This window comes from Falco peregrinus, chromosome 7 (assembly GCF_023634155.1).
Source record: "Falco peregrinus isolate bFalPer1 chromosome 7, bFalPer1.pri, whole genome shotgun sequence".
NCBI classification, from domain to species: domain Eukaryota; kingdom Metazoa; phylum Chordata; class Aves; order Falconiformes; family Falconidae; genus Falco; species Falco peregrinus.
The window spans coordinates 11754997-11777134 of record NC_073727.1 but is presented as its reverse complement, the minus strand read 5'-3'; the positions used below and the strand labels follow the sequence as shown (position 1 = coordinate 11777134).

The 22138-nt window shown below is 44.0% G+C and overlaps 1 protein-coding gene across 1 annotated transcript; it reads left to right on the top strand.

Moving 5' to 3' along the window:
• The first annotated feature begins 64 nt into the window (after positions 1–64).
• On the top strand, positions 65–21849 carry TAF5L (TATA-box binding protein associated factor 5 like). Its single transcript, XM_055810636.1, has 5 exons — positions 65–287; positions 5258–5402; positions 10201–10305; positions 13144–13868; positions 19902–21849. The coding sequence occupies exons 2-5, from the start codon at positions 5261–5263 to the stop codon at positions 20697–20699; spliced, it is 1770 nt and encodes a 589-aa protein (XP_055666611.1). The 5' UTR covers positions 65–287; positions 5258–5260; the 3' UTR covers positions 20700–21849.
• The last annotated feature ends 289 nt before the right edge of the window (positions 21850–22138 follow it).

Sequence of the window (22138 nt, the reverse complement as noted above, 5' to 3'; positions counted from 1 at the left end):
TTGGCGGCCGCAGGGCGCCTGCGCGCGGGGCGGCCCCAGCCCCGCTCCCCCCCCCCCGCGCCCGCCCGCCCGCCGCGGCGTGTGTCAGCCAGCCATGGAGCGGCCGCCGCCAGCCGCCGCCGGCCCCCGGGCAGCACCGGCCGCACCAGCGCCACCACCACCGGCACCCAGGGGAGGCGGCAGCGGCGGCGCGCCCGCCCGCAGCGCCTGGCGCCGCTGGGCGCAGTGACAGCGCCCCCTCGGCACCGCCGGCCCCCGCCTCCCGCCGCCGCCGCCTGCGATGCTCAGTGAGTGGCGGGGAGCGGGGACCGGCGCGGGGCTGCGGCCCGAGGCCCGCAGGGGACGGGGGGGCAGCGCGGGGCGGGGGGGGGCGGTGCCGGCCGGCGGCGGGAGCGGGCCCCGGGCGCCCCGCCGGGCGCCTCGTGGCGGAGGCCCGCAGGCCCGGCCCGGCCCGGCCCGGCAGGCGGCTCCCGGGAGGCCGGCGGCCGCGGGCGGGGGCGCGGGCTCGGGTGCGGCCCTCGGGGGCAGCCTCGGGGGGGCGGGGGCCTGCCCTGCGGCTGGGGGGCGGGGGGGCTGCGCTCGTCAGGGGCGGGTTTGGTTTTTTGCCCAGGGTGGGCTCAGCGAGCTCCTTGCCGCACCGCTTCCCTTCTCATCTCCTTTTTGTTAATTTTTTTTTTTTCAACCTGACAAGGGAAGACTTTCGCTTTCGCCTCCCCTCGGCCAGCGCTCCGCAGCCCCCCGCCGCCCGGCAGGCAGCACAGCCCGCGGCGCCCCGGGCCGGGCTGGAGCTCGGCGGGACCCCGGCCCGGCCCGGTTCTGCGCGCAGGGCCTGGCGGCGGCTCCGCGCCCGGGGCCGGCGGAGGGCGGGGGGCGGTGTGTAGGGGGCAGGAGCGAAGCCGTGTCCTGCCCAGGTAGCGCAGAGGACTTCAAAGGCATGAAGCAGCAAAGGGGTGAAGCAGCGCGCTGCTTGGCTCTGCCTTCGCACGTTAAGATGAGGAAAAAAAAAAAGCAGCAACACTGAGGAATTGGCAGTGCTTAATCCGTGAGCCGAATCTAGGGCCAATGCGGATGGATGCAGGCTTTTCTAAAATCGCAGCGGTTTCTTCTCAGCCTCTTTGCTCAATCGCCACTGCTCAGGCCAAAGCCACCTCTAGTTCCTGATACCTGCAGCACTTTTCCTATTTTGCACCACCACCACCACGCTGCGTCTCCATGTTGACCCGTCATGGTTACTTGCCTCTTTTTCTGAATTGCAGCTGCTGCATGCGTGAAGTCCCTCATCTCTAGGTCCACGGTTGTCTTCATATTAGTTTAGCCTTCTCTTGTTTATTCTGAAATTTTGTAACTCTTAGATGAATTTAACGTCACAAAATTAAAAATTAGGTAATCTAGAATTGTTGGTAGGTCCTAAATTTCACCTGTAGTGGGTGGTACTTCTCTGCCTACAACTGAAGCCTGAAACACTGTTCTCAGTAGATGGTATTCAAAACATGCTTCTGATGATTGTTTTATTGGTTTTTTATGTTTTATAAGATTGCTTGTCCTTGGTTCTGCTGTGAAGCTCACTAGTCTTTCCTCAGTCTGTTGGAAGGAAGAGGCTGCTGTCCCAGTGTCAAGACAGGAACGCAGAATCTTTAAAAGCAGCATTTCCAATACTAGTTTCCAGGCTCTTTTTCCTGTGTCTATGCTGGTAATGTTTCAGGGCCGTGGAATCTGCCTAAACCTGTACCTGAGATGTAGCATGGGCAGGAAATTAATTTCCTTGGCCCAGTGCTTAGTACCCAGCTAATTTCCAGCTTTTCTAGGAAAGAGGAACTTGTGATGCATTTTGTATCATCAGCCGCTCCTCTGGGTTTCTTCAGTGGTTTTGGTTCCTCAAAAAAAATTAACCTAATATCCCTTTTTTTTTTTCTTTGGTGCTCCGATTTGTGACACTGCAGAAGGTGCTGCATTGTAGCTGTGCAGACTCCCAATGTGTTCTTCTCTTTTCCCTTATGTATTTTGCTTATCAGTAAAAATGGTTAATGGCATTAGTATTTATTGTTCTCTGGCTGTTTGAGAAGAATGAAGCAGCTGGGACTTTTGAGCAACTGTTCAAGCTTTCTGCAGGCATGGACAGGGAACGCTATATGCTTTTCAGTTTGTTTCATATTTCAATGAAATTATTTTCATTAATTATAGAATGGGTTGAGTTGAAAGGGATCTTAAAGTATCATCTAGTTCCAAGCCTCCTGCCATGTCTTAAAATTGTTTGGAGGTTAAAATGGCAGGATTGTCCTTTTTTGCCTTTAAATTCTGCATCCCTGACCTGTTGTGAGCTGGCTCAGCTTGAACCCAGCTAAAGGCATTTTTGCAGCCTGTCCTTATGTTTATTTTATGATGTACTTTGATTTTGAGGGCTTGATAAAGAATATTTGTAGGAATGTTGGTTTTGCTTTTCTTGCACTTTTCATGACTGCTTTCCCTGCTCCTTGTGACATCACTCTTTGTAGTGCTGAGGGTGAAGTATAAAGGCAAGGTGAATGAAGAAACAAAGACCTGAAATGAAAGTAGAGGTGATAGTGTGGCTGCCAACGGGTGTTTCTCGGTGAAGATGCATTTCCTGTAAGGTCGTTCCTGGTCTGTCACCTGGGAGTAGGGAAAGATATCTTGAGGTACTTAACACCCACTACTGTGACTGCCCGGAGAAGTATAGAAGGTATGGGAAGGGAGCAGGAAGCTGTACAGATTGCATAAAGCAGCTGCGAACACTGCCTTACTAGCCTTGGCTGAAGAAGTGGGGCTTCCCTGTTATCCCCAAAGCTCTGAAAAAGGTCAGATTTGAATCAGCTGTCAGTGACTGCTCCTTTCCCAGGCCCTTCTCTCTTGCTGTTGAAATGTCTGTTCCTTGTGTTAGAATTTGAGACTACTGGATAATCTACTGCTTTTTTTGCCTATCATTTAAAATTTACTGTTTTCTCTGTTGGTCATGTGCTCACTCAGCAGCTTGAAAAGGCTGATCTCGGTGCTTCTCGTGTTTGTCACTGTCATTTCAAAGGGTCCTCTGAATCCTGCATCTTCCACACACCAATTCTTAGTTTCTCTGATCCATTATGAGTTTATGAGGGGAATTATCTGTAAATGTATACTGTGCCACAACGAATAAGGGTTTTCCCACCAAATCTAACCTAGTGCAGACTGATCGTGTAACTGAAGCAAAAAAGTATGGGCAAGGATATTTCTAGGTGCTCTCTCTTTGCAATTGAACCACAGACCTGAGGCTGATTCGCACAGTTCTGACTGGCTAAACCACTTCAGAAACATCTAGTTGAATCTGTTCCATGCCATTTTGGGAGTGAGTTTCTCTTGGAATAGAAGCCAAATACAACCGTCTAGATGCAAACGGTTTTTAGACCTGAATTAAGCATCTATGAGAGCATCTCAAATACAATTAAGTTGCTACCTAAACTTACGCTGTGTGGCAGACCGCGTGCAGAGGCGTTAATGTGGTCCTGGGCAGGTCACTTGTGCGTGAGTCCATGCTGCTGTCTGAAATGCAGAATGGTAACATAATACATCGTGAAGTTCAGTTAAGGGTTTTTTTTAGGAGGGGTGCTAAGATGCCGGTCCAGCCCTGTGTCCTCCCTTCTTTGTGGTCTTCATTAGAATTCTGTCTGTCTTACAGTTCTGTGCAGCAGAAAAAGCATTATGTTTGAGACAAAGTCTCAGATATAATTTCTTCAGTTGCAAGGAAGGTGAAAAGGAAGTTTGCTTTTGGAGTGGAAAAAGTTGTGGTTGAAACGCAAGATTTTAATGGTGCTATCTGGAAATGCTTTGAAAACTCCACACCTGTTGATGCCCCTTCCCCACTCTCAACCATTGTTTCACTTGTGAGAACAAACGGAAATCAAATTTTTAAGGTTTTTGCCAAAGCATATATGGGTTTGCAATTCCGCATGTCTGTTTAAAGTAACTTTTGCTGAAACCTTGCATCCCCATCTGCTTGGAACTTCACAGAGGGCTTATTGTTCTAGCAGCTGAGATAAGCACGAAGTGTGTGTGCATGGGTATTAGAAAAGGCTCATTTATGGTCATATTTTTAAAGCTGTCATTTTGTTAGAAATGCGGGTTCTTATAAGGGGGGGAAGGGCATCCTTGTCTGTCTCTCTGAGAAGTTGTGTTTAATCAGGTTTAGCTACTCAAACCAGAAAACCTGTGTGCTTGTAAAACGTGTGCAGGTCATTGATAGTGGGGCTGTAAGGTGTAGAACTATCTTAAGGCAAGCTTTACCTATTATTCTGGTAGAATGAAACTGTTGCTTAGTTCTGCTTTTTTTAAAGCTCTTCAGGTTATCTAAACTTTGGTGTAAAATAGATGGCTATTGCGAAAGGTTGGTGGCAGTCAGGGACGACTGAAATAGCAAGAGAGCTATTGCATTCATCTTACTGAGGCTCTTTTATTACAAGCCAGAGGCCAAAAGCTAGCATCGGGCTCCTTTCAGTATCGAGATACTACCAAGTGGTGTTTGTGAGGATGGCTTTCAAAATTTGTATAAAGGAAACATCAAAGGATTATTTTGAATTATTATTTCCCTAACTTTTGTAGGAGGGAAATCTGGATAGATGGGGGCAGGTGAAAAAGGCAGAAAACTCTGCTTTTGTTTTGATTGACCTGGGTATTTTTCTGGGGGCTTACCTGACTGAAGTGCCAGAAGTCTGGCTCTAACCTTTACGTTCAGGTGATAAGCTGTTGCTTTCTAGGCTCCCCAAGCAGGTATGCTATATAAAGCATTATGATTCTCAAGTTTCCTTCTTTGTATATTAATTCCTCATTCCCTTGACTCTTCTGGAATTGTTTTGTTGGTTGATCAAACATAGGAATCAGAAAACAACTGGAAAATACCCAAACTGCTACTATCAAAAATCAAGGAGGAGAAACATTCCCTTTTTAACGAGTTATTTTTAAAAAAACCAAATGCTTCAGCTCACCACTGTGGTTTTAGTCCAGAATCCTCAAAAGTATTTTTGATTCCTCAGTGAAATTAGTAGAATTAGGCAGCAAAATACCTTCAGGGATCTGATTCGAAGTGTCTAGTTACGCCTTAGTACTGAGAGGCAATCGCCTCAAGGTTTTGTTTCATACTTGAGTAATGAAGTTGTTTGACTTCAGCAATGAAAATACTGAGCCGTTTGTTTTCTATCAGTTTTAATACAGCTGCGGTGTATGTTGATCTCAGTTAACTACACAGAGCCTCATCATCTCTTTCTTTTCTTTTGAGGTCATGAAACGCGTACGCACAGAACAGATTCAGATGGCAGTGTCCTGCTACCTCAAGCGCCGTCAGTATGTGGACTCAGAAGGTCCCCTAAAACAAGGGCTGAGGCTGTGTCAGACTGCTGAAGAGATGGCAGCTAATCTCACAGGTAATCCTATCGTATTTCCCTTGTGTGCTTCTTGGCAGAGTTGTGACAAGTTGAGTGTGTATACGTGAATTTGTCTGCACCTATGGACAGCTCTCCTTCTGAAATAAAGACACTTGCCAGTGTGAAGTTGGTATGTTACAAACGTTTGAAGAATGGAAATGTGGGTGAAAGTGTAACAAGGTGAGATTTGTGGTCAGTGAAACAGCAGGCTGAAATACCAGGTCAGGGTAGAGAAAATGTGTCTGTTGTATCCCAAAGAACATGAAGCCTGGTGAGCATTGGTTCTTTGGGTCAGAGGTGAGAAGAACCTACATAAGGAATTAAGTAGAAGCAGGAAAAATCAGTTGTACCTTTGTATTCCAGGAGAGCTGTATCATGTGAAATGGAGGTGGTACAGGCTGTTTCTTTTTCTGGCCCAGTCAGCTTTCTAGTTGTGAAAGCTCTGCTCTGTCACTTTTTGGGGGAACAGGGGGGGACTACCACATTCAATGGATGAGACAGTTGATTCTCCTGCATGCCCTTTCTCCTCTTTCTTAAAGTCTTCTGAATCCTGTTAAGCTATTTTCTTTTTAAATCATGTCTGTGATAGTCTTCGTTGTAATTATTTTTCTTACAACAAACTACGCTGCTGCTTGAGTGCATACAGATTTTGAATGGACGTAAGCAATGTGGAGGTTATAAAAATTAAATTTACTTGTGAAAGTAATAGAAAATAAATACTGGGCCAACCTTTCGGTGGAAGTGCAAGAAGGAAATACTTTCTGTTAATGAAACTGTTTAGATCATGACAGCATCTCAGGCAAAGAGTGGTGGATACCTTAGTTACTTGCGGTACAACTTGATTTGACAAAACATTTGTTGCGGTATAGCTCTGTGCTTGTAGCTAGATAAGATTGGATGTCAAAATAGGTCTTCCCACCTCCAGAGTATACTGCCATTGTTATAATCCAAATACGAGTGACTTGTGGGTAAATGTCCAAGCTGATCTCTCAGGGGCCTGAAAGCAGTTGTGTAATGTTTTGTTATGAGAAGTGACTTACATCTTCTTAGTGTTTTTAATTTCCTTGCTCTTTTCAAAGTAATTATCAGAAGTTTGTTGTGACTCCCTGAAATAATACTGGGGGAGATAGGGAAGGAATGAAACCGAAGTAAAATGCTGAATTGTTTTTGATGGGCAGTTTTATGGGAGAGGTGAGTAGAAAGTCAGCGATGAAATGTAAAACTTGGGACCAACTATACTAGGAGGACACAAGAGTATCTGAAGTAGGAGACATGAATTGGATTATAAGCCCTTGCATTTGCATATGGCATCATGGAGAAAAAAAATCTTTTTACCTTGGTAAAGAGTGTGAATGAGTGTTTGATTGGATTTTGTCTTTTTACTAATCTTCCACCAAATGTTATTACTAAATTTCTTCTTATTAGTTTGTATCCTCTTGCCAGTACAAGGGTTTTGTGGCGGGTGATTCAGAACTTAGTCATCAGTTTTCATTAGAACTGAAAATGGTCTGCTCTCATGTATTCAGCTACTAACTCCTCCTTGTCAAACATGCTTGTAGTAAGCTGTCAGTATGCTACAGTTCCATGAATGACTGTTGAAAAAGAACAACCCAGCTTCTTGTTATTCTGACAACAGAGGCTGAAAATACTTTCTGCTGCAGTCATCTTAGTTTTGCAAACTGAATAAAAACTGGCCGGATTCTAAAGCCTGCGGTGCTTTATTTTGGGGAAAGCAATCAAACATTTTTTTCTGAAGTTGTTTGTGCTTGTTCCTTAACCTTGCTTTTTCTGTTCAGCTCTTTTCTTTTGTTTGGCTTTAAATTAATGGAGTTGCTTACTTCTGTCTTCAATTGTGTGATTTCTTCCTTCATAGTGAAAACTGTCTTCTGATTGTGGTTTTAAATAGTTTTGGTTTTCAGTTTTACCTCAGCATTTTTTTTTGTCTTCTTCCAGAGTCTTATCAGTTCAGCCCTCCTCCATTGCTTCATACACATGCTGTATCTGTACAGCTCTGTTTTCACAGAATCATAGAGCAGCCCAAGTTGGAAGGGACCTCAAAGATGATCTGGTCCAACCTTTTGTGGGAAAGGAAGCCCAGATGACATTATCTAGCACCCTGTCCAATCACATCTGCAGTAAAATACAGCACAGAGCTTCCTCGTGACTATCCCATATTTCTGTAGAAAACTAGAAGAATATTTGAGGAAAGAATGTGTGACTAAGGAACAGGTTCCTCCAATAATGCCCGTAGTATACTATCAACATATAGGACTATCTGAAATAATGTAAAATTATATGTCATCACATTCATGTAAAAGAGGAATCAGTTGCTGTTAAACAGTGTTTACAGTAGTCCTGCATTTGTTAGCTGAAAGCAATGCTGCTTGTAGCCAACACACAAGACCAGGAGGGTACTGCCTGAGTTAGGAGTAAGTTCCTTTGAATTTGCTATCAGGTTGCATAGCTGGCTGTGAGTACTGGAAGTGAAGTCAAGGAGCAGAAGTTTCCAATAGATGTTCTTGTGACCTCTGGGGAAGGTGGAAAATAAACTGTGGTGAATTTATTAATGTGTGGGAAGGCTTTGGTCAGTGTTTTATTTCTACAAGGAGAAAAATGCGCTTGAAAATTTACTCTAGTTTTGGAATCAGTTGAGCTCTTGATCTTTTTTGCAGTTCTGGTTGGTGTAAAGTTTTGGGAAGGAAAAGAATTAGAATTTGAACTTGTTGTAACTGGTGTGTAGGGTTTGTTGGGATGGGAATGAGCTCTAGCATCATTACTGAAAGAGCAGGGCATACTTGCCTGATGATTACCTCATCAGACTGTTCCAGCATAGGTAGCCAAAGTTGATGTTCCTCTTTCGGAAGCATGAAGTGTATCTTCATTTTGGAATTAAATTGTTTATGCAGAGAAAGTTGAATAAGTGGCACGGAAGGAGCACTTCATAAAGCCAAGGACAGTAAGTTGGGCTTGCATGCCACGAGCTAGGTGGCAAGTTGTTGTCATTCTTGCTGACATGAGGCCACCAGAACTCTGGGGAGTTGACACTTGTATATAACCCTGTGACACAACGTAAAAGGCAGCCCTCACATTTCTGGTTTTCTTTGCTCTTACAGTGAGTAGTATGAGTGACACTGAAAACTCACTAAGCATTTTTTAGTTGCTATGCGTGCACCCATGCAGTTTACTTTCTCATGCTAAATGGTGATTATATTCATTTTTAAGTCAGAATAGCAGAATTTTTTACTCCAGCTGTTGAGTAATACTGGTATGTGAGCCTGGTGTTCTTACCAGTTTTGAGTTTCTGAAGCAGCCAGGCTGTAGAAAGTGCAGTGTTATCTGTGACTTTTGGCAGATTATATTTGTTTATTTCTAAACTGATGGGAGAGAAGATAGGGTATTGATGCTGGAATCTGTATTTGTTTTTTCCCATGAGGGGATGATGAGTACAGCCCAGCTCTCTGTTTCCAAAGCCGAATTGAGCTTGCCCTGGAGAATTAGTAAAACATAGCTCATGTATTTCCCTAAGCTCCAGGAAGATAGACCTGTGTATTACCAGGGAGAGAGTGAGGGGAGAATAGCAACAGGCTGCCTGAATGCCATGTGCTGATCTCTTTTAAATTAGAAGCACTGAGATGAGCTGGAGGCTGGCCTATCTCTCTTTAGCATGTGAACATTTTATGATGTTGTTTATAGACTCCCAAGGCTGTCAGACTGTGCATGAGTCAAATGTTGGAACAGAAAATGATCAATCAGGAGTAGGGAGGCAACGCGGGGGGGGGGGGGGGGGGGGGGGGGCGCGGAGCGGGGAAGGGGCAGGGGAGACTGGAAAAAGTTGAAGGCATTAAGAGTGATGAAAATGGGTTTTGTGGAGGGGAAGTTATGCATTGGGAAAAAAAGTTGGAAAGGAGAACAGTGAAACTCCTTGCCCTTCTGTGTTCTTCTTAGAAGATCTTTGAAGTTTCTAATCAGTGGTATTTGTATATGCTTAGGGTATGTTGGTGGGTGTACATAAACTTGCACAAAGATCCCTGTCGGATTCAGAGAGATGAGCAGTAGAGCAAAGGTGTCTGGTGCCAAAGAAGGAGAAGCCGATTCTCTCTAAATAGTTCAGAACCACTTTTATCAGAGTTGATACTGGTTCTGAAAATCAGTTTAACACCATCTTAGGAGACCGTAACAACTGGGTTTGTCAGATGCCAACTGTTCTTTATTGCAGAATCCTCAGGGAAGAAGACACATTTTGATTAAAAACTTGTAAGTGTTTGCTTAGAGAGTCAGTGTGTTTCCACCACCACTTTTGGGAGACTGATAAATGATGATGACTGCGATGAGGAATTTGAGACTTGGGTAGTGGCAGACCTTCTGTCCATGATGGTTGGTGGGTCTCACTAAAAAGAAACTTTGTTTTGGAGAAAGTTGTAGATTGCTTTCCTCATCTTTTCTGAGTGCAAAGTAGTAAAACTGCTGAGTATCTTGTAAAACTGTTAAGAGATCTATGATGGTGTGATTCTGAATTTCTTGGGAACTGAAGGTTATGTTTGAAATCATAAAAATGTATTCTGGGGGGAGCAGGTGAGTTGCTGAGGTTTTTAGAGGGTGTGTTTTTTTAAGCTTTCAGTGTACTTTCTCATTCGTGTTCTGTCTAGGTTGTTAATGCCATGTTTAGATGCTTTGGACTATGTCATCCCAGGAATGTCATCTTGGTGGCTGCGTTGGATTTTATGAGAAGCTTTGTTTCCAGACACACATGTAAAACTCCTTAAATCCCGATCTAATTTTTACTTACTTTATTTCACAGTCCAGTCTGAATCTGGTTGTGCCAACGTTGTGTCTGCAGCTCCCTGCCTGGCAGAGCCACAGCAATATGAAGTACAATTTGGACGATTACGCAATTTTCTCACAGGTAAATATCAGGAAGCAAGGAAGAGGAAAGTAGCTGCCTTTTTTGTCATTTCAAGGAGTAAAGGACAATATAATAAAATTTATATAATCATGTCCCTAACAATCTTTAGATTTCTGGTTTTGAGGTTGCAGTTACTACAATCAGAAATATTTGATGTTTTGTTGTCTGACTGCTGCTGAGTACCTTTGGGTTTTGTAGATCGCTGACTGCCCGTTCTTATTCAAGCATTTGACATTTGTGGATCTTTTAGACAACAGCATATATATACAGGACGAGCAGGAAGATTAGAGTGTTTTATGTGAAAGGCAGATAACTTAGAAATTAGTGTAGTTCCCTGCTGTCTCCTAGTTTAGGGGTTTAATTTTATTCATAATTGGCTTATTTTTATGGTGGTCTAGAGTTTTAAGGGGGAATTTGTTCCCTTAAATTACTGGCTTTGAGACTGGAGGTGTATGACAGAAAGTAAAAAAATACTCTTGTTCCGTAGTGTAATGCAGAAGACAATAATTATTTTTCTTTTTATAGTTTTTTAATAATTAAAATAAAAGCTACACTTGGGAATGACCTTATTTCTTCTATACCTCAAATGTGGGAAGAAGAGAGCAGATAGGATTTTTAGAGAATGGTACCAAGGGAAGTGAGGTTGCCACTCCTCCCACCTTCAGGCATGTCTGCATTTGTCCAGCGTAAGGATTTGATCCTAGTGTGTGTAACACTAGGATTAATATTCCTGATAGTTGTTCAAGGGAAAGGGAAGGAGGCAGACAGGAAGGCAGAGGCAGAAAATAGTGAAGTCTTAGCCTTGCTGCCTAGAGCAGTTCAACACCATTGGCCTTCAGTATTGGAAGTAAATTTTTATGGTTTAATGGATTTTTGAGAAGTATGATTGCTCTGTTGAGTGATGTAAGTGTCACTTGAGGAAGCGCTGTGCATGGTTTTGGTGTTCAGGTGAACTGTTTTCATCTTTTTTATCCCTCTTGCTCAGTTTTGGGTTCTTGCACGCATGAACTGCTGCTTTTTTTGCAAGGGAGTAACTTGCCAGGCAGCCATAAGGCACACCAGGACGCTTCCCGTTTCTGTGATGCCTGTCCCCAGGGGCACTGAGGAGTGGGCAGGGGACTTAAGACCACTGAGTAGTTTAGGACTTACTCTAGAGGTCTCTAGTTCAATCAGCTGCTCAAAGCAGGGCAGGATCAGAGTTTGATCAGGTTGCTCAGGGCATTGTCCAGCGAGGTTTTGAGAATCAAAAAATGTGGAGATTGTTCTGTACCTGGGGGCACCAGCTGCAGGGCTGATCAGGTGGATGAGAATTTTCCTTGCAGCAGCTTTCCTGTTGGCCTTTCACTTTTACTCTGAGGCTGGCTCCTTTTTCTCCATAATGACTCACTAGGTACCGAGGGCAGCAGCTGAATACCCCTTATTCTCCACACTAGACAGACCCAGCTCCTGTAGCGTCTCTTCATATGTTCCTGGGGAACATTTTCGTCATTCCTGTTTCTGCAAACTTCCCATCTCTTCCCTTTTCCCCCCCACTGCAGAGTGAGGTCCTTCCCCTTGTTGCATTTCTGGACCAGAGCACCTTCAAAGAGAAGAGCACCTGCTTAGCTGCTTAGAGCTTTTACTACATATGACCACTGGTTTCACTGGCTTTGGCCCAGTTTCAGTAGGTCAGAAAGGAGAATGATGGCTAAGTATGCAAATACATGTGTGTACACTGCACACCACACAGACTTTGTGGTTACTTAAAGAGAAATGGGACAGAGGCACAGTATGGACCAGAGAAAGTCTGGAAGAGTGCTCAACAGGAGAGGAAAAATAACCTGATGGAAAGGGGGGGGGAAGGAATATGCATTAATGAGTGACAGAAGGGAAGAACAAACTGAAAAGAAGCAATGCTGTTTAAACACCAGCAATGCTGTTTGAGAATCAGCAATGCCTATTTTGTTCCAGTAATGTGGACCATTTGGTTCTCTGGTAACTCGTTGTTGTGGCCCTGTATGTTGCCATGGTGTTCTGCAGCTGGGCTCGGCTCCTTACAGCTCTGCAGCCAGCTGAACATGGCAGGAAAACAGCCCCAAGAAGCTGGAGAAGGAGGTGGGGTGGAGCTGTTGTACCGATTAGCCTCTGCAAGGTACAGCACAGCCTAATTGGGAGATTGTTACACTGTGTACTGGGAATTACTGCTGGGATTTGCCTTGGCAGAGAGAGGGGAGAGAGAGAGAGAAAGCATGCACATGAGCAGGCACAGAAATAAAACAAGAGCGCAGCACACTGCAGTACATTTTGGAAACCAGCTTCCCTTTCCCTGGAGACAAATCAGTTCCATCCAAAGCACCACATGCAAGTTTTATCGAAGCTGAGATGGAAAAAAGCCACCAAAGTTAAGGCCCACACAAGCTGGGTATATAATGATGACTGAAGCATGTTAAATACTATTTTAAGTATAATGAGTAAATTTTAAAGGCCATTTATTGCAATAAACAGAGGGCATAGTTTTTCTTCTTAAATAAACAGGAGAAAAATTCAGCTGTCGTGTTTTATGAGGTAGTATTTTAATAGCTGGCCCACACTTAAAAAGGGTTTTGAAATATCTGCATTTTGTTCTGACAAGGTGCCTCACTGACTTGAAAATCTCTATTCAGATCTGTAATAGGTACCATGTATCCCATACACAGGTGACAGAAGAGGTTCACTTAGATGCCCCAACAAAAGTGTTCTTTTGCTTGCTCTCTGATGCTACTGTCCAGGCTTTTTGCAGTAATTGTCCTTGTTCTGTTTTATTCCCAGTAGAACGTGGATTGAGAAATCATTCAAAGTTTGTTGCTTTTTTTTATATAGATTCAGATTCACAGCACAGCCATGAAGTGATGCCTCTTCTGTATCCCCTCTTCGTCTACCTCCATCTGAACATGGTCCAGAATGGCCTAAAAAGCACAGTGGACAGTTTTTACAGCCGCTTCCATGGCATGTTCCTGCAGAATGCCAGCCAGAAGGATATCATTGAACAGTTGCAGACTACCATGACTATTCAAGATATCCTGTCCAACTTGAAGCTCCGGGCTTTTCTGGACAACAAGTATGTCATCCGCCTTCAAGAGGACAGCTACAACTACCTTCTTCGCTACCTCCAAAGTGATAACAACAACGCCCTGTGCAAAGTCCTGACCTTGCACATTCACCTGGATGTGCAGCCCGCCAAGAGGACTGACTACCAGCTCTATGCTGGTGGGAGCTCCTCACGCAACGAGAGCAACGGCCTAGAACCCAGTGATGTGCCAGCTTCCATTCTGCAAAATGAGGCGGCGCTGGATTTACTGCAGGACAGCATTAAACGTGTCAAGGATGGGCCCCCTTCCTTAACGACCATCTGTTTCTATGCCTTCTATAACACGGAGCAGTTGCTGAACACTGCAGAGATTTCACCAAATAGCAGGCTGCTGGCTGCTGGCTTTGATAATTCGTGTGTGAAGCTGTGGAGCCTGCGTTCCAGGAAGTTAAAATCTGAGCCCCACCTCGTTGATGTGTCCCGCATCCGCCTGGCTTGTGACATCCTGGATGAGGAGGTCTGGATAACCTTCCCCCCACCCCCTCTTCCCCCAACCCTTTCTGTCGAGGTGTTTTGAGCATTGCTTTGTGGAGTATCTAATACTGTCTTAGGGGACTGTGAGGCTGTCCTCAACCTGCCTGCCTTGCCACACAAATTTTATAGCTTGCTTGTGGCCTTGTTCTTTCCTGCAGTGGTTGTAAATAAATACTGTACCAAGGTGCAGTGAGTTTGTGCTGGGGTCATAGTTTGTTAGTCCTAGGTGCTGATCTTCCAGCTGTCCTTGAACAGACGACAGTACACAGATAGCCCAGTAAGGGCAGATGACTAGAGAAGGCACCCTTTCCTGAGGAGCACGGAGCCTTCTTCTGGATGGGAAGATGAAACACAGAGATGCAGGCAGTAAAAACACTGTGGTGAATGAAGACTAGAAGGAAAATGGCTCAGAACACCATATCAGAAGGGTGGAGAGCAGGGGAGAGATGCAGACAGAGGAAAATAAAGACAAAGTAAGGAAGGAGCTAAAGGAGACTGGTCTGAGGCCTCTGGAAGAAGGAGAGATGCCTAAGTGCAAAATTCTATTTCAGGAATCACTTTAACCAGAGGTGAAGCGTTGGCATGGAAAAATTATGCAAAATGGCTCTGCTAAGGAACCTGCAGTGTAGAAACTTCAGAGGCTTCCCACTCTGGAGTGCTGGAGACAGGGACAGGGATGTGTGTGCCTTCACATGCCAGGCTAGATAGCATCTTCTCATTTACTCTTCCCCCCTCCCCCTTTTTTCTATTTTGCTTTTTGCCTTCTAGTCCCACCCTTCCTCCACTCTTGCCAGAGCTTCCCACATAGCATCTTATATTTGGTTAGAGACTAGAATTTGTGACTCTTCTCTTGTTTAATCGCTTCCCTTTTGCGGGTGGGGGCAGCGGGAGCCCCCCAAAAAACCCCTCATTTGCTCGTGTTGACCGTTTAGCAGGGGAAACATCCTTTTTTCCACTGTTTTTTCTTCTCATAAAAATTACCTAGTGGCAGGGTTCTGTTTATTTTGGAAGACTGCAGAGAGCTTTCTGTATGCCAAGATCTATGGTTAGGGATTGCTTTGTTAGTCAGCTTGAGAACTAGAGGCAGGCATCCAGGTGAGATAGCACAGTGGCATGCTCACTGCTTCCCAGGTTAACCCTTTCTGCAGGGTGAGCAGGTAAGTGGGTCAGACTAGCCCAGGATAGAGCTAGGGACTTGTTTTCATTATAAGCTGCAACAGCTCGTAGGACATGTGACTGTGTATTGCCTGTCATGGAAACCAAAAGTCAATAACCTGCAACAGAGGAGAACTTCTCTGGTAGATCAGCAGGTCACCTCCTTTGGCTCCAGACTATAGAAAAGTGAGATATTGGCAGGTTATCAGGAGTGTGTATTAGCTTTTTTTGGCACGTAGGCACATACTTGCATATTGTACGTGTGTTATGAAACAGCCGTGGAAGCTTGAGTACAAATGGCTCTTGTTGGCTGTTTAATATTTTCTGTGTCCTGCAGTATTTGTGCACAGGTCTAAAACCAGAAACTGGTCAAAGACCAGCACGGATCATACTCATCATTGCCCTGAATGACTTCCAGCACTGACAAAACAAATAGCAAACTGATCAGGAGTTCAAAGTTAAAGGAGGACAACAGCCTGAATGCATTGCTGGTTACATGTCCCAAATGCAAACGAAAGCCTTTAGACTACAAAGGAAATAAATCCCAGTGTCTGCAAGCCCTAAGTGAAAATACACAGGCACCCACAGGGTCGCAGGTGGGAACAGACCAGCATCCACTTGGGTGCCATGGGAGTGGAAGCCACAGATACTAAGACAGCTCAAACAAGACCACCCTGACCACGCTGCAGCTATAGTAATGCAGCTCAGTGTGAACAGGGGCTGTTTTTCAGACTGTCACTGCAGTCTGATCAACAGCAATGCACAGCGATAAATCTGATGAAAACTTTGACAAAGATCAAAAATTCTGAATGTGCTTTCACATTACTTCAGTGAGTTCTGTAGAGTAACTTGTGAGGATGTTAAACTTGATTGGGTTTTGTAAGGTTTCTACATGTTGCTTGTTTCGCTTGATGTCTGTATAGTTTAATTAGCTTTAGATACTGTATTTAAATAGTAGTGCCTGAAATAATTATTCTTCAGCTTGGTTTCTGATTTGCTGCAAGCAAATAGGTCTTTCTGTTTATGAAGATACAGAAGTCTAAAACTGTGCTAGTTTCAGTGGATCTTGTTCAGGGTGGCACTAAAACTGCACTACTGGGTTTATTAACTCTTTTTGTGTATATACATAGTTATATATATATAAATGAGGTTGAGACTTGGCAAAAGTGTTAAGAGAACGTAATTTTTTCCTAGACCACGTAAAGCCTTTGCGTCACTAAGGACAAAGTTGTCTGCTCGGTGTAGTGAATATTGCTCAGTGTGATGCCCCTGTGCACTTCACCAGTGTTGCCTTGCTTCTTGGAAACACAAGCAGCTTACCATTTTGAGATAAAGTAATTCTGTTTTCTTTATAGTAGCATCTCACAAATGTCACTTCATAATCTCTTTTACTTAAGGTCCAGTACAAAAATGCAGTTTTGCAGCTGTGAAAATGGGCGTATTGTCTGTCTCTTTGCAATTTTCCCATGCTCATGGATGTACTACGTAAATCAACAACAGAAAATAATAATCTCTGTTCCAAGCCACAAGAGTAGCAGCCTTTAAATTCTGTGAAAACTAAGACTTGACCATATTCAGTTCTGCTTCTAAGATTCTGCTTTTTAAGTGGCAGTGGTCCTTCAAGTGGTAATGAGCAGGGATGATGCTGACACTTTGGTGGATGGTACGTGGGAGGGAATTCTGGAAGGAGCGATAAGAAATGTCCTGCAAAGACAGCCCATGGTATCTACTTCTGCATCTTTCCCTGCTAGGAGTTCCCTACTATAGGCAGATAAGAGATCTTTCCCTTTTGACATCTTAAGAACACTGCAGGATGAGAGAGATCACAACACCCAGGGAAACCTGTTACTAGTTAGAAAAAAAAGGAGGGGTGGGGTGAACTTTTGTTTTGTTTTTTCGAGGTTATCATTGTTGCTTTTTCAGGCTTACTCATTCCCTTGAGGCTTATGCTGGGTGGAAGATCAAGATAATTTTTGTCAGCTAGATAATGTTTGCTGCTCACAAGGTTAAGTGCATCAGCAGTACATTTTTAAGGGTCCAAATGACTGTCATGCAAAATCCATTGCTGATTTAAGTAATAGCTGAGGAGTTGGGCAGTCTGGCCGTAGGTGTACCATTTGGAAAGTGTCCTGTGTAACAAAACATGCCAACGTTTTTGGTCTTTCCAGTTTCTTAATAACATAATTTTGGGGATTCCTATACTTGCTCAGGAAGTTTTCCTGTTCACTGTTGAAGGGTAAATTTGGTTTTTTAGGTTGTTTTAGTAGTATTAGTAGGTGTTCTAGTTCTATCCTACTACTTAAAATCTGTTTTGATAGTACTTATTTTCAAAATGGAAAATTCAAACAGTAAAAGTTAGCTTTTAGTGTGTGTGGATTTAGGTTATTGATTAAAATAGGCTTATGTAACTTAATTTCTTGTCCATTCCAAGGAAATACAAATTGTTCATGCTAACCTCGAGCAGCAGCCGTTTCAGAAGGAGCTAATTGATATCTGGATAGTTTCCAGTGGTATGTTACATCCAGGAAATATATTCAGTGTGTGGAATTGGAATCCTGAAAAAATACTGTGAAGAGGGATTTCCTGCCTCCCTGCTGATTTGTAACACAGGTTGCAACCTTCCTATAGCTGCTGCAAATACATACCTACATGGTAGTAGCTGTGGGATGCAAGGAACACTGTGTTTGATCTGACAAAGAAATGAAGCTTGGTTCTGCAAGGCAGTAATTTAGTGGCTGCATTTCAGCTGCTTTATTAATTTGGTCAGCAGACTTGGATAGGGAGGAAACAGAAGAATTCAGCGACGCGGAGGCGTTATAGGCATACTGGGTTTGTTTGGTGAGCTATAATACAGTGTGCAGTTGTTATATTAAGTGGGTTTCAAACAGAAGTCGAAGTAAGACTTGCAACCTGTGACTGTGTAGGAGCGTGGTTTTGAATGCTGCAGAAGGCATTGACAAATAAGCTGCTACTGTAATACAAGAAGAAGAGTACATGCTTGTAAGAAAGAGTATGTGCTTGCAGGCAGCCCAAACAGCCCTGTATGAATTTGGAATCACAAAATTAAGTACCTGGACTTGCAGAATTTACAGAAACTATAATACAATATAGGTAAGTTAAATGGGCTTCCACTGGTAACTTGTCAGGAATCTTATGGTCATAATTAAATAGTATAAAATGCTGCAGGTGTCAGCCTCTCTCCTTTAATGTGGTTAACAGCCTAGAGATGCTGTGGATTCCAGCAAGAAAAGGTCTATCAGAGGTAGAAAAAGCAATTTGAATAAGAATGGGGCTTTGCATGCTAGAGCCTGCAATTTCTCTCTGCCTTACCCTCCATAGCAGAGATGAAGTTGGCTCCCAGCCATATCATAAAACTCGCATGGGCACAGACTACTCTGAAGAGAATTAACATTGCTAAACACAGCTTGCTGCTTACTACTCAACACACAGCTGAGATGGAGAAAGACAGGGAGCTAGTTAGCTCAGACTTTGCTCACTTCTGATGTGAGATTTGAAACCACTGGAGGAGAAGGGCTTTCAGGACTACTGTTAAGTCTGAAGCAAAACTGTCTGTGGATCCTGAGGTCAGAGGGACGGGAGATGTCATGTCAGCCAAGAGAGCTGCTGATGACACACTGGCTTGTACTGGTCGTCAGCAGTCCAGCAGCCCTGGGGAACTGTGTTTCCTCTCGGGGCAGGAAGTGCTCCTTCTGCAGGAAACGGGCCAGTTGGTGATGATAAAAGTTAAAGGGGCTGCTCACAAACAAAAGGGCGTTGTGTTATATTTGATGTGCACAGATTGTCTGTGGATGAGTGTTACTGGTTCAGTACTGAGGAAGAGTGTCTGCCTGATAGCCCCAAGGAAGGGTGATCTCAAGCTGCTTACACAGGTGCACCCCAAGCCATGGTTATCATGCACTCTGTCAGTGAGACCTCAGCTTGTCAGGCAAGGACACTCTCTTGAGCTGAGATGTGTTGAAACTTGTAGCCTTTGAGTGTTGAGAGGTGCTACTTGAGTAGACTCAGAGGCTCTTACCCTCCATTGGTAAGCACAGCTCACTGAACGGTTTTTAAACATGAAAGCCTTTACTTGACTATTTGCCCTGGTACTTGAATTGGAGAATTACAGGATAAAAAGGTTTCCAGTGCCATCGTTTTTGTGTTCATTCACCTTCTACCCAAAAACAGATCCTTTGACCTAAATAAGCTGCATACATTTGCTGTTCTTGAAGGATGAGGATGTGAAAGCCTCCTGACGGAGCTTGCATGGAGAAATAGGTATTACAGCTTAACTGGGTTTCTGTTCACATGTGGGACTAAAAATGTCCAGCAGACACCTTGTCAAATATGCTTTGTCTTTCAGTCTCCTGCCTTTTAAGATATCTGTGTTTCTTTTTGTCTTCTGTGAGATTCACTTCCAATAATGACCACACCAAAGAACAGACACAAAGATCTGTTTCAAGATCTTAGCTAAAAGTTTGGTTGAGAGTGGATAGGGAATAACATACGTTTTTAGCAAATATCCTAATATCATAAAATATCATAAATATCATAAAATATCCTTTTTTCCCCTATTTGCACATAGTACCAGGTTAAGATGCCTTCTGGGGTAAGCATGAGGCTACCCAAAATGAAGATAAAACCTTTATATAAGTCTTATCTTGCCATCACTTTCAGCATTGACCTAGATGTAGCAAGTGCGCTAGCAATGTTTGTGCCTCAAGAGTTGCACAAAACGTGCCATGTCTAAAATAACTTCTTCTGTATTAACATCCGCCTGTTTTCCTCATGGTGGTTCCTGTATTTGTTGAACAAATAAACATGCTTTCCTTTCTTGTTTCTTTTTCTCCTCCCCAACCAGGAGGAAGAGGACGACAGCGCAGGCACAGAAATGAAGATCCTGAGAGGACACTGTGGACCTGTGTATAGCACGAGGTTCCTTTCAGACAGTTCAGGACTCTTATCTTGTTCTGAGGACATGTCCATCAGATACTGGGACCTTGGGAGTTTTACAAACACTGTGTTGTACCAAGGACATGCCTATCCTGTCTGGGACTTGGATATTAGCCCCTGCAGCCTGTACTTTGCCAGTGGTTCCCACGATCGCACTGCGAGGCTCTGGTCATTCGATCGGACGTACCCGCTGCGAATATACGCAGGCCATTTGGCGGATGTAGACTGTGTCAAGTTCCACCCCAATTCCAATTACTTAGCAACAGGCTCCACGGACAAAACTGTGCGCTTGTGGAGCACTCAGCAAGGCAACTCAGTGCGTCTTTTCACAGGCCACCGTGGCCCTGTGCTAGCACTTGCATTTTCTCCCAACGGTAAGTACCTGGCATCAGCGGGTGAAGACCAGCGGCTAAAGCTGTGGGACTTGGCATCAGGAACTCTTTACAAAGAACTGAGGGGCCACACGGACAACATAACCAGCCTTACTTTTAGCCCCGATAGTAGTTTAATTGCTTCAGCGTCGATGGACAATTCAGTCCGGGTCTGGGACATTCGGAACACTTACTGCAATGCCCCTGCAGATGGGTCTTCCAGTGAACTGGTTGGTGTATATACCGGACAAATGAATAATGTACTGAGCGTACAGTTTATGGCCTGTAATCTTCTTCTAGTGACTGGAATTGCACAAGAGAATCAGGAACATTAATTATTTTTTTTTCTTAGGGAAGTGGGTGGGTGTATTGAATGCCAGAGTCCATTGCAAGCTGAGATTACTGACTGTGAAACACTTTTCTTCCTCTGTCCCCTTGAAAGGCATGTTCAGAGTGATGCAAATGCTTTAAAATGTCTTGTCCACAAAAGGCCTGTGCTGTTGAATGGAATAAGGAAAAAAGGAGAACTGGTAAAAATATGTATGCATTCTAATCTTGAACTTGTAAGGATGGGGACAAGGGGAGTAAAGCCAGTAGCTTGGGGAAACCAAAAGCCTGGTCCAGACAAGTGAAACTGCCAACCAGATAAGCTGCTGACCTGCACTTAAATATCCTGCATTGATTAATGGGCACATGTTACCTACTGTTAACTGAGGCTTGAGTGTGTGGAGAACTACTGGCCCAGTGTGTTTTGTTTGTTTTGCTTTTGTTTTCCTGGTATTGCAGAGGACCAGCATCTTAAGACCCCTCTATTAAAAGAACATTATCTATTTTCTAAGTGATAGTGTCCTAAATATTACAGCTCCCTAGAGCACTTCTGGAATATTTTGGACTAGCTAAAGTAGAAAATACCATCTTTCTTTTTAGTGAGGGGATGGAAATCTGACCTCAGTTGGGGCCCATCTCTGCATTGTCGTTTGGGTTTGGTTCCTGGTACTAGCTGTGATATTTGTATTTATGTTCCATTAATTAGGAATCTTTCTGAATCTGGTTGCACTGTGTTTTGAGGATGGGAAGACAGTGGGGGTAGAGCAGTGGTTTTAAGGGTAATAAACAACTTGCTTTGTCTGGAGGGAGGACACAATAGAACTGAAGCGGCTGAGTTTGGACTCCTAATGGAAATGAGGCATGTCAATCCGCCACTGCACCTCACAGAAATATTTCCGTAAATGGAAATTGGCAGTCTAGGGAGAGGGAGACAGGGAGAGACAACATACAAAATGACATGGGAAAAAATAGTATTACTAAATTATTGTGCATAAACAGAGGCAGCTCTGCCAGTGTTGGATTTTTCTCAACATGTTGCAATATCAGTTTCATGAACACTTTGTGAGATAAGTCATCAGCATTTACAACAAGGATCTGCAGAAAAAGCACGTTCTAGTTTGTCATTTGGAGAGATTAAATATTTCTGCTTTCTGGAAAGAGTTATTTTGTATTTTGTTTTCTATTAAAAGCATTTAGTTTAAAAAAAACAACATGGTTTTGTCCCTTTCTGGGAAATTTGCTCTGACTTGCATGGGAAGGAGAGGTCAGGAGCATGCTTCTCTGATGCTGCTTGAGCCAGAGCCCACTTGGCACTTGGAGGCTGAGTCTGGTGGTCTCGCTCACTCGGTGCATGCTATTTTAATAACCCCCTGCTTGCTGTCCACGGAGCTGACTTGGCAGGTCACGGAGCAGGGTGTTGACACAGCTTTGTAGGTCAGCTAAAACA

Coding starts and splice junctions, on each gene's coding strand:
- TAF5L (XM_055810636.1), top strand. CDS start 5,261: ATGAAACGCGTACGCACAGAACAGATTCAGATGGCAGTGTCCTGCTAC. Junction 5,403..10,200: donor GATGGCAGCTAATCTCACAG/GTAATCCTATCG, acceptor TTTATTTCACAG/TCCAGTCTGAATCTGGTTGT. Junction 13,869..19,901: donor GTGACATCCTGGATGAGGAG/GTCTGGATAACC, acceptor CTCCCCAACCAG/GAGGAAGAGGACGACAGCGC.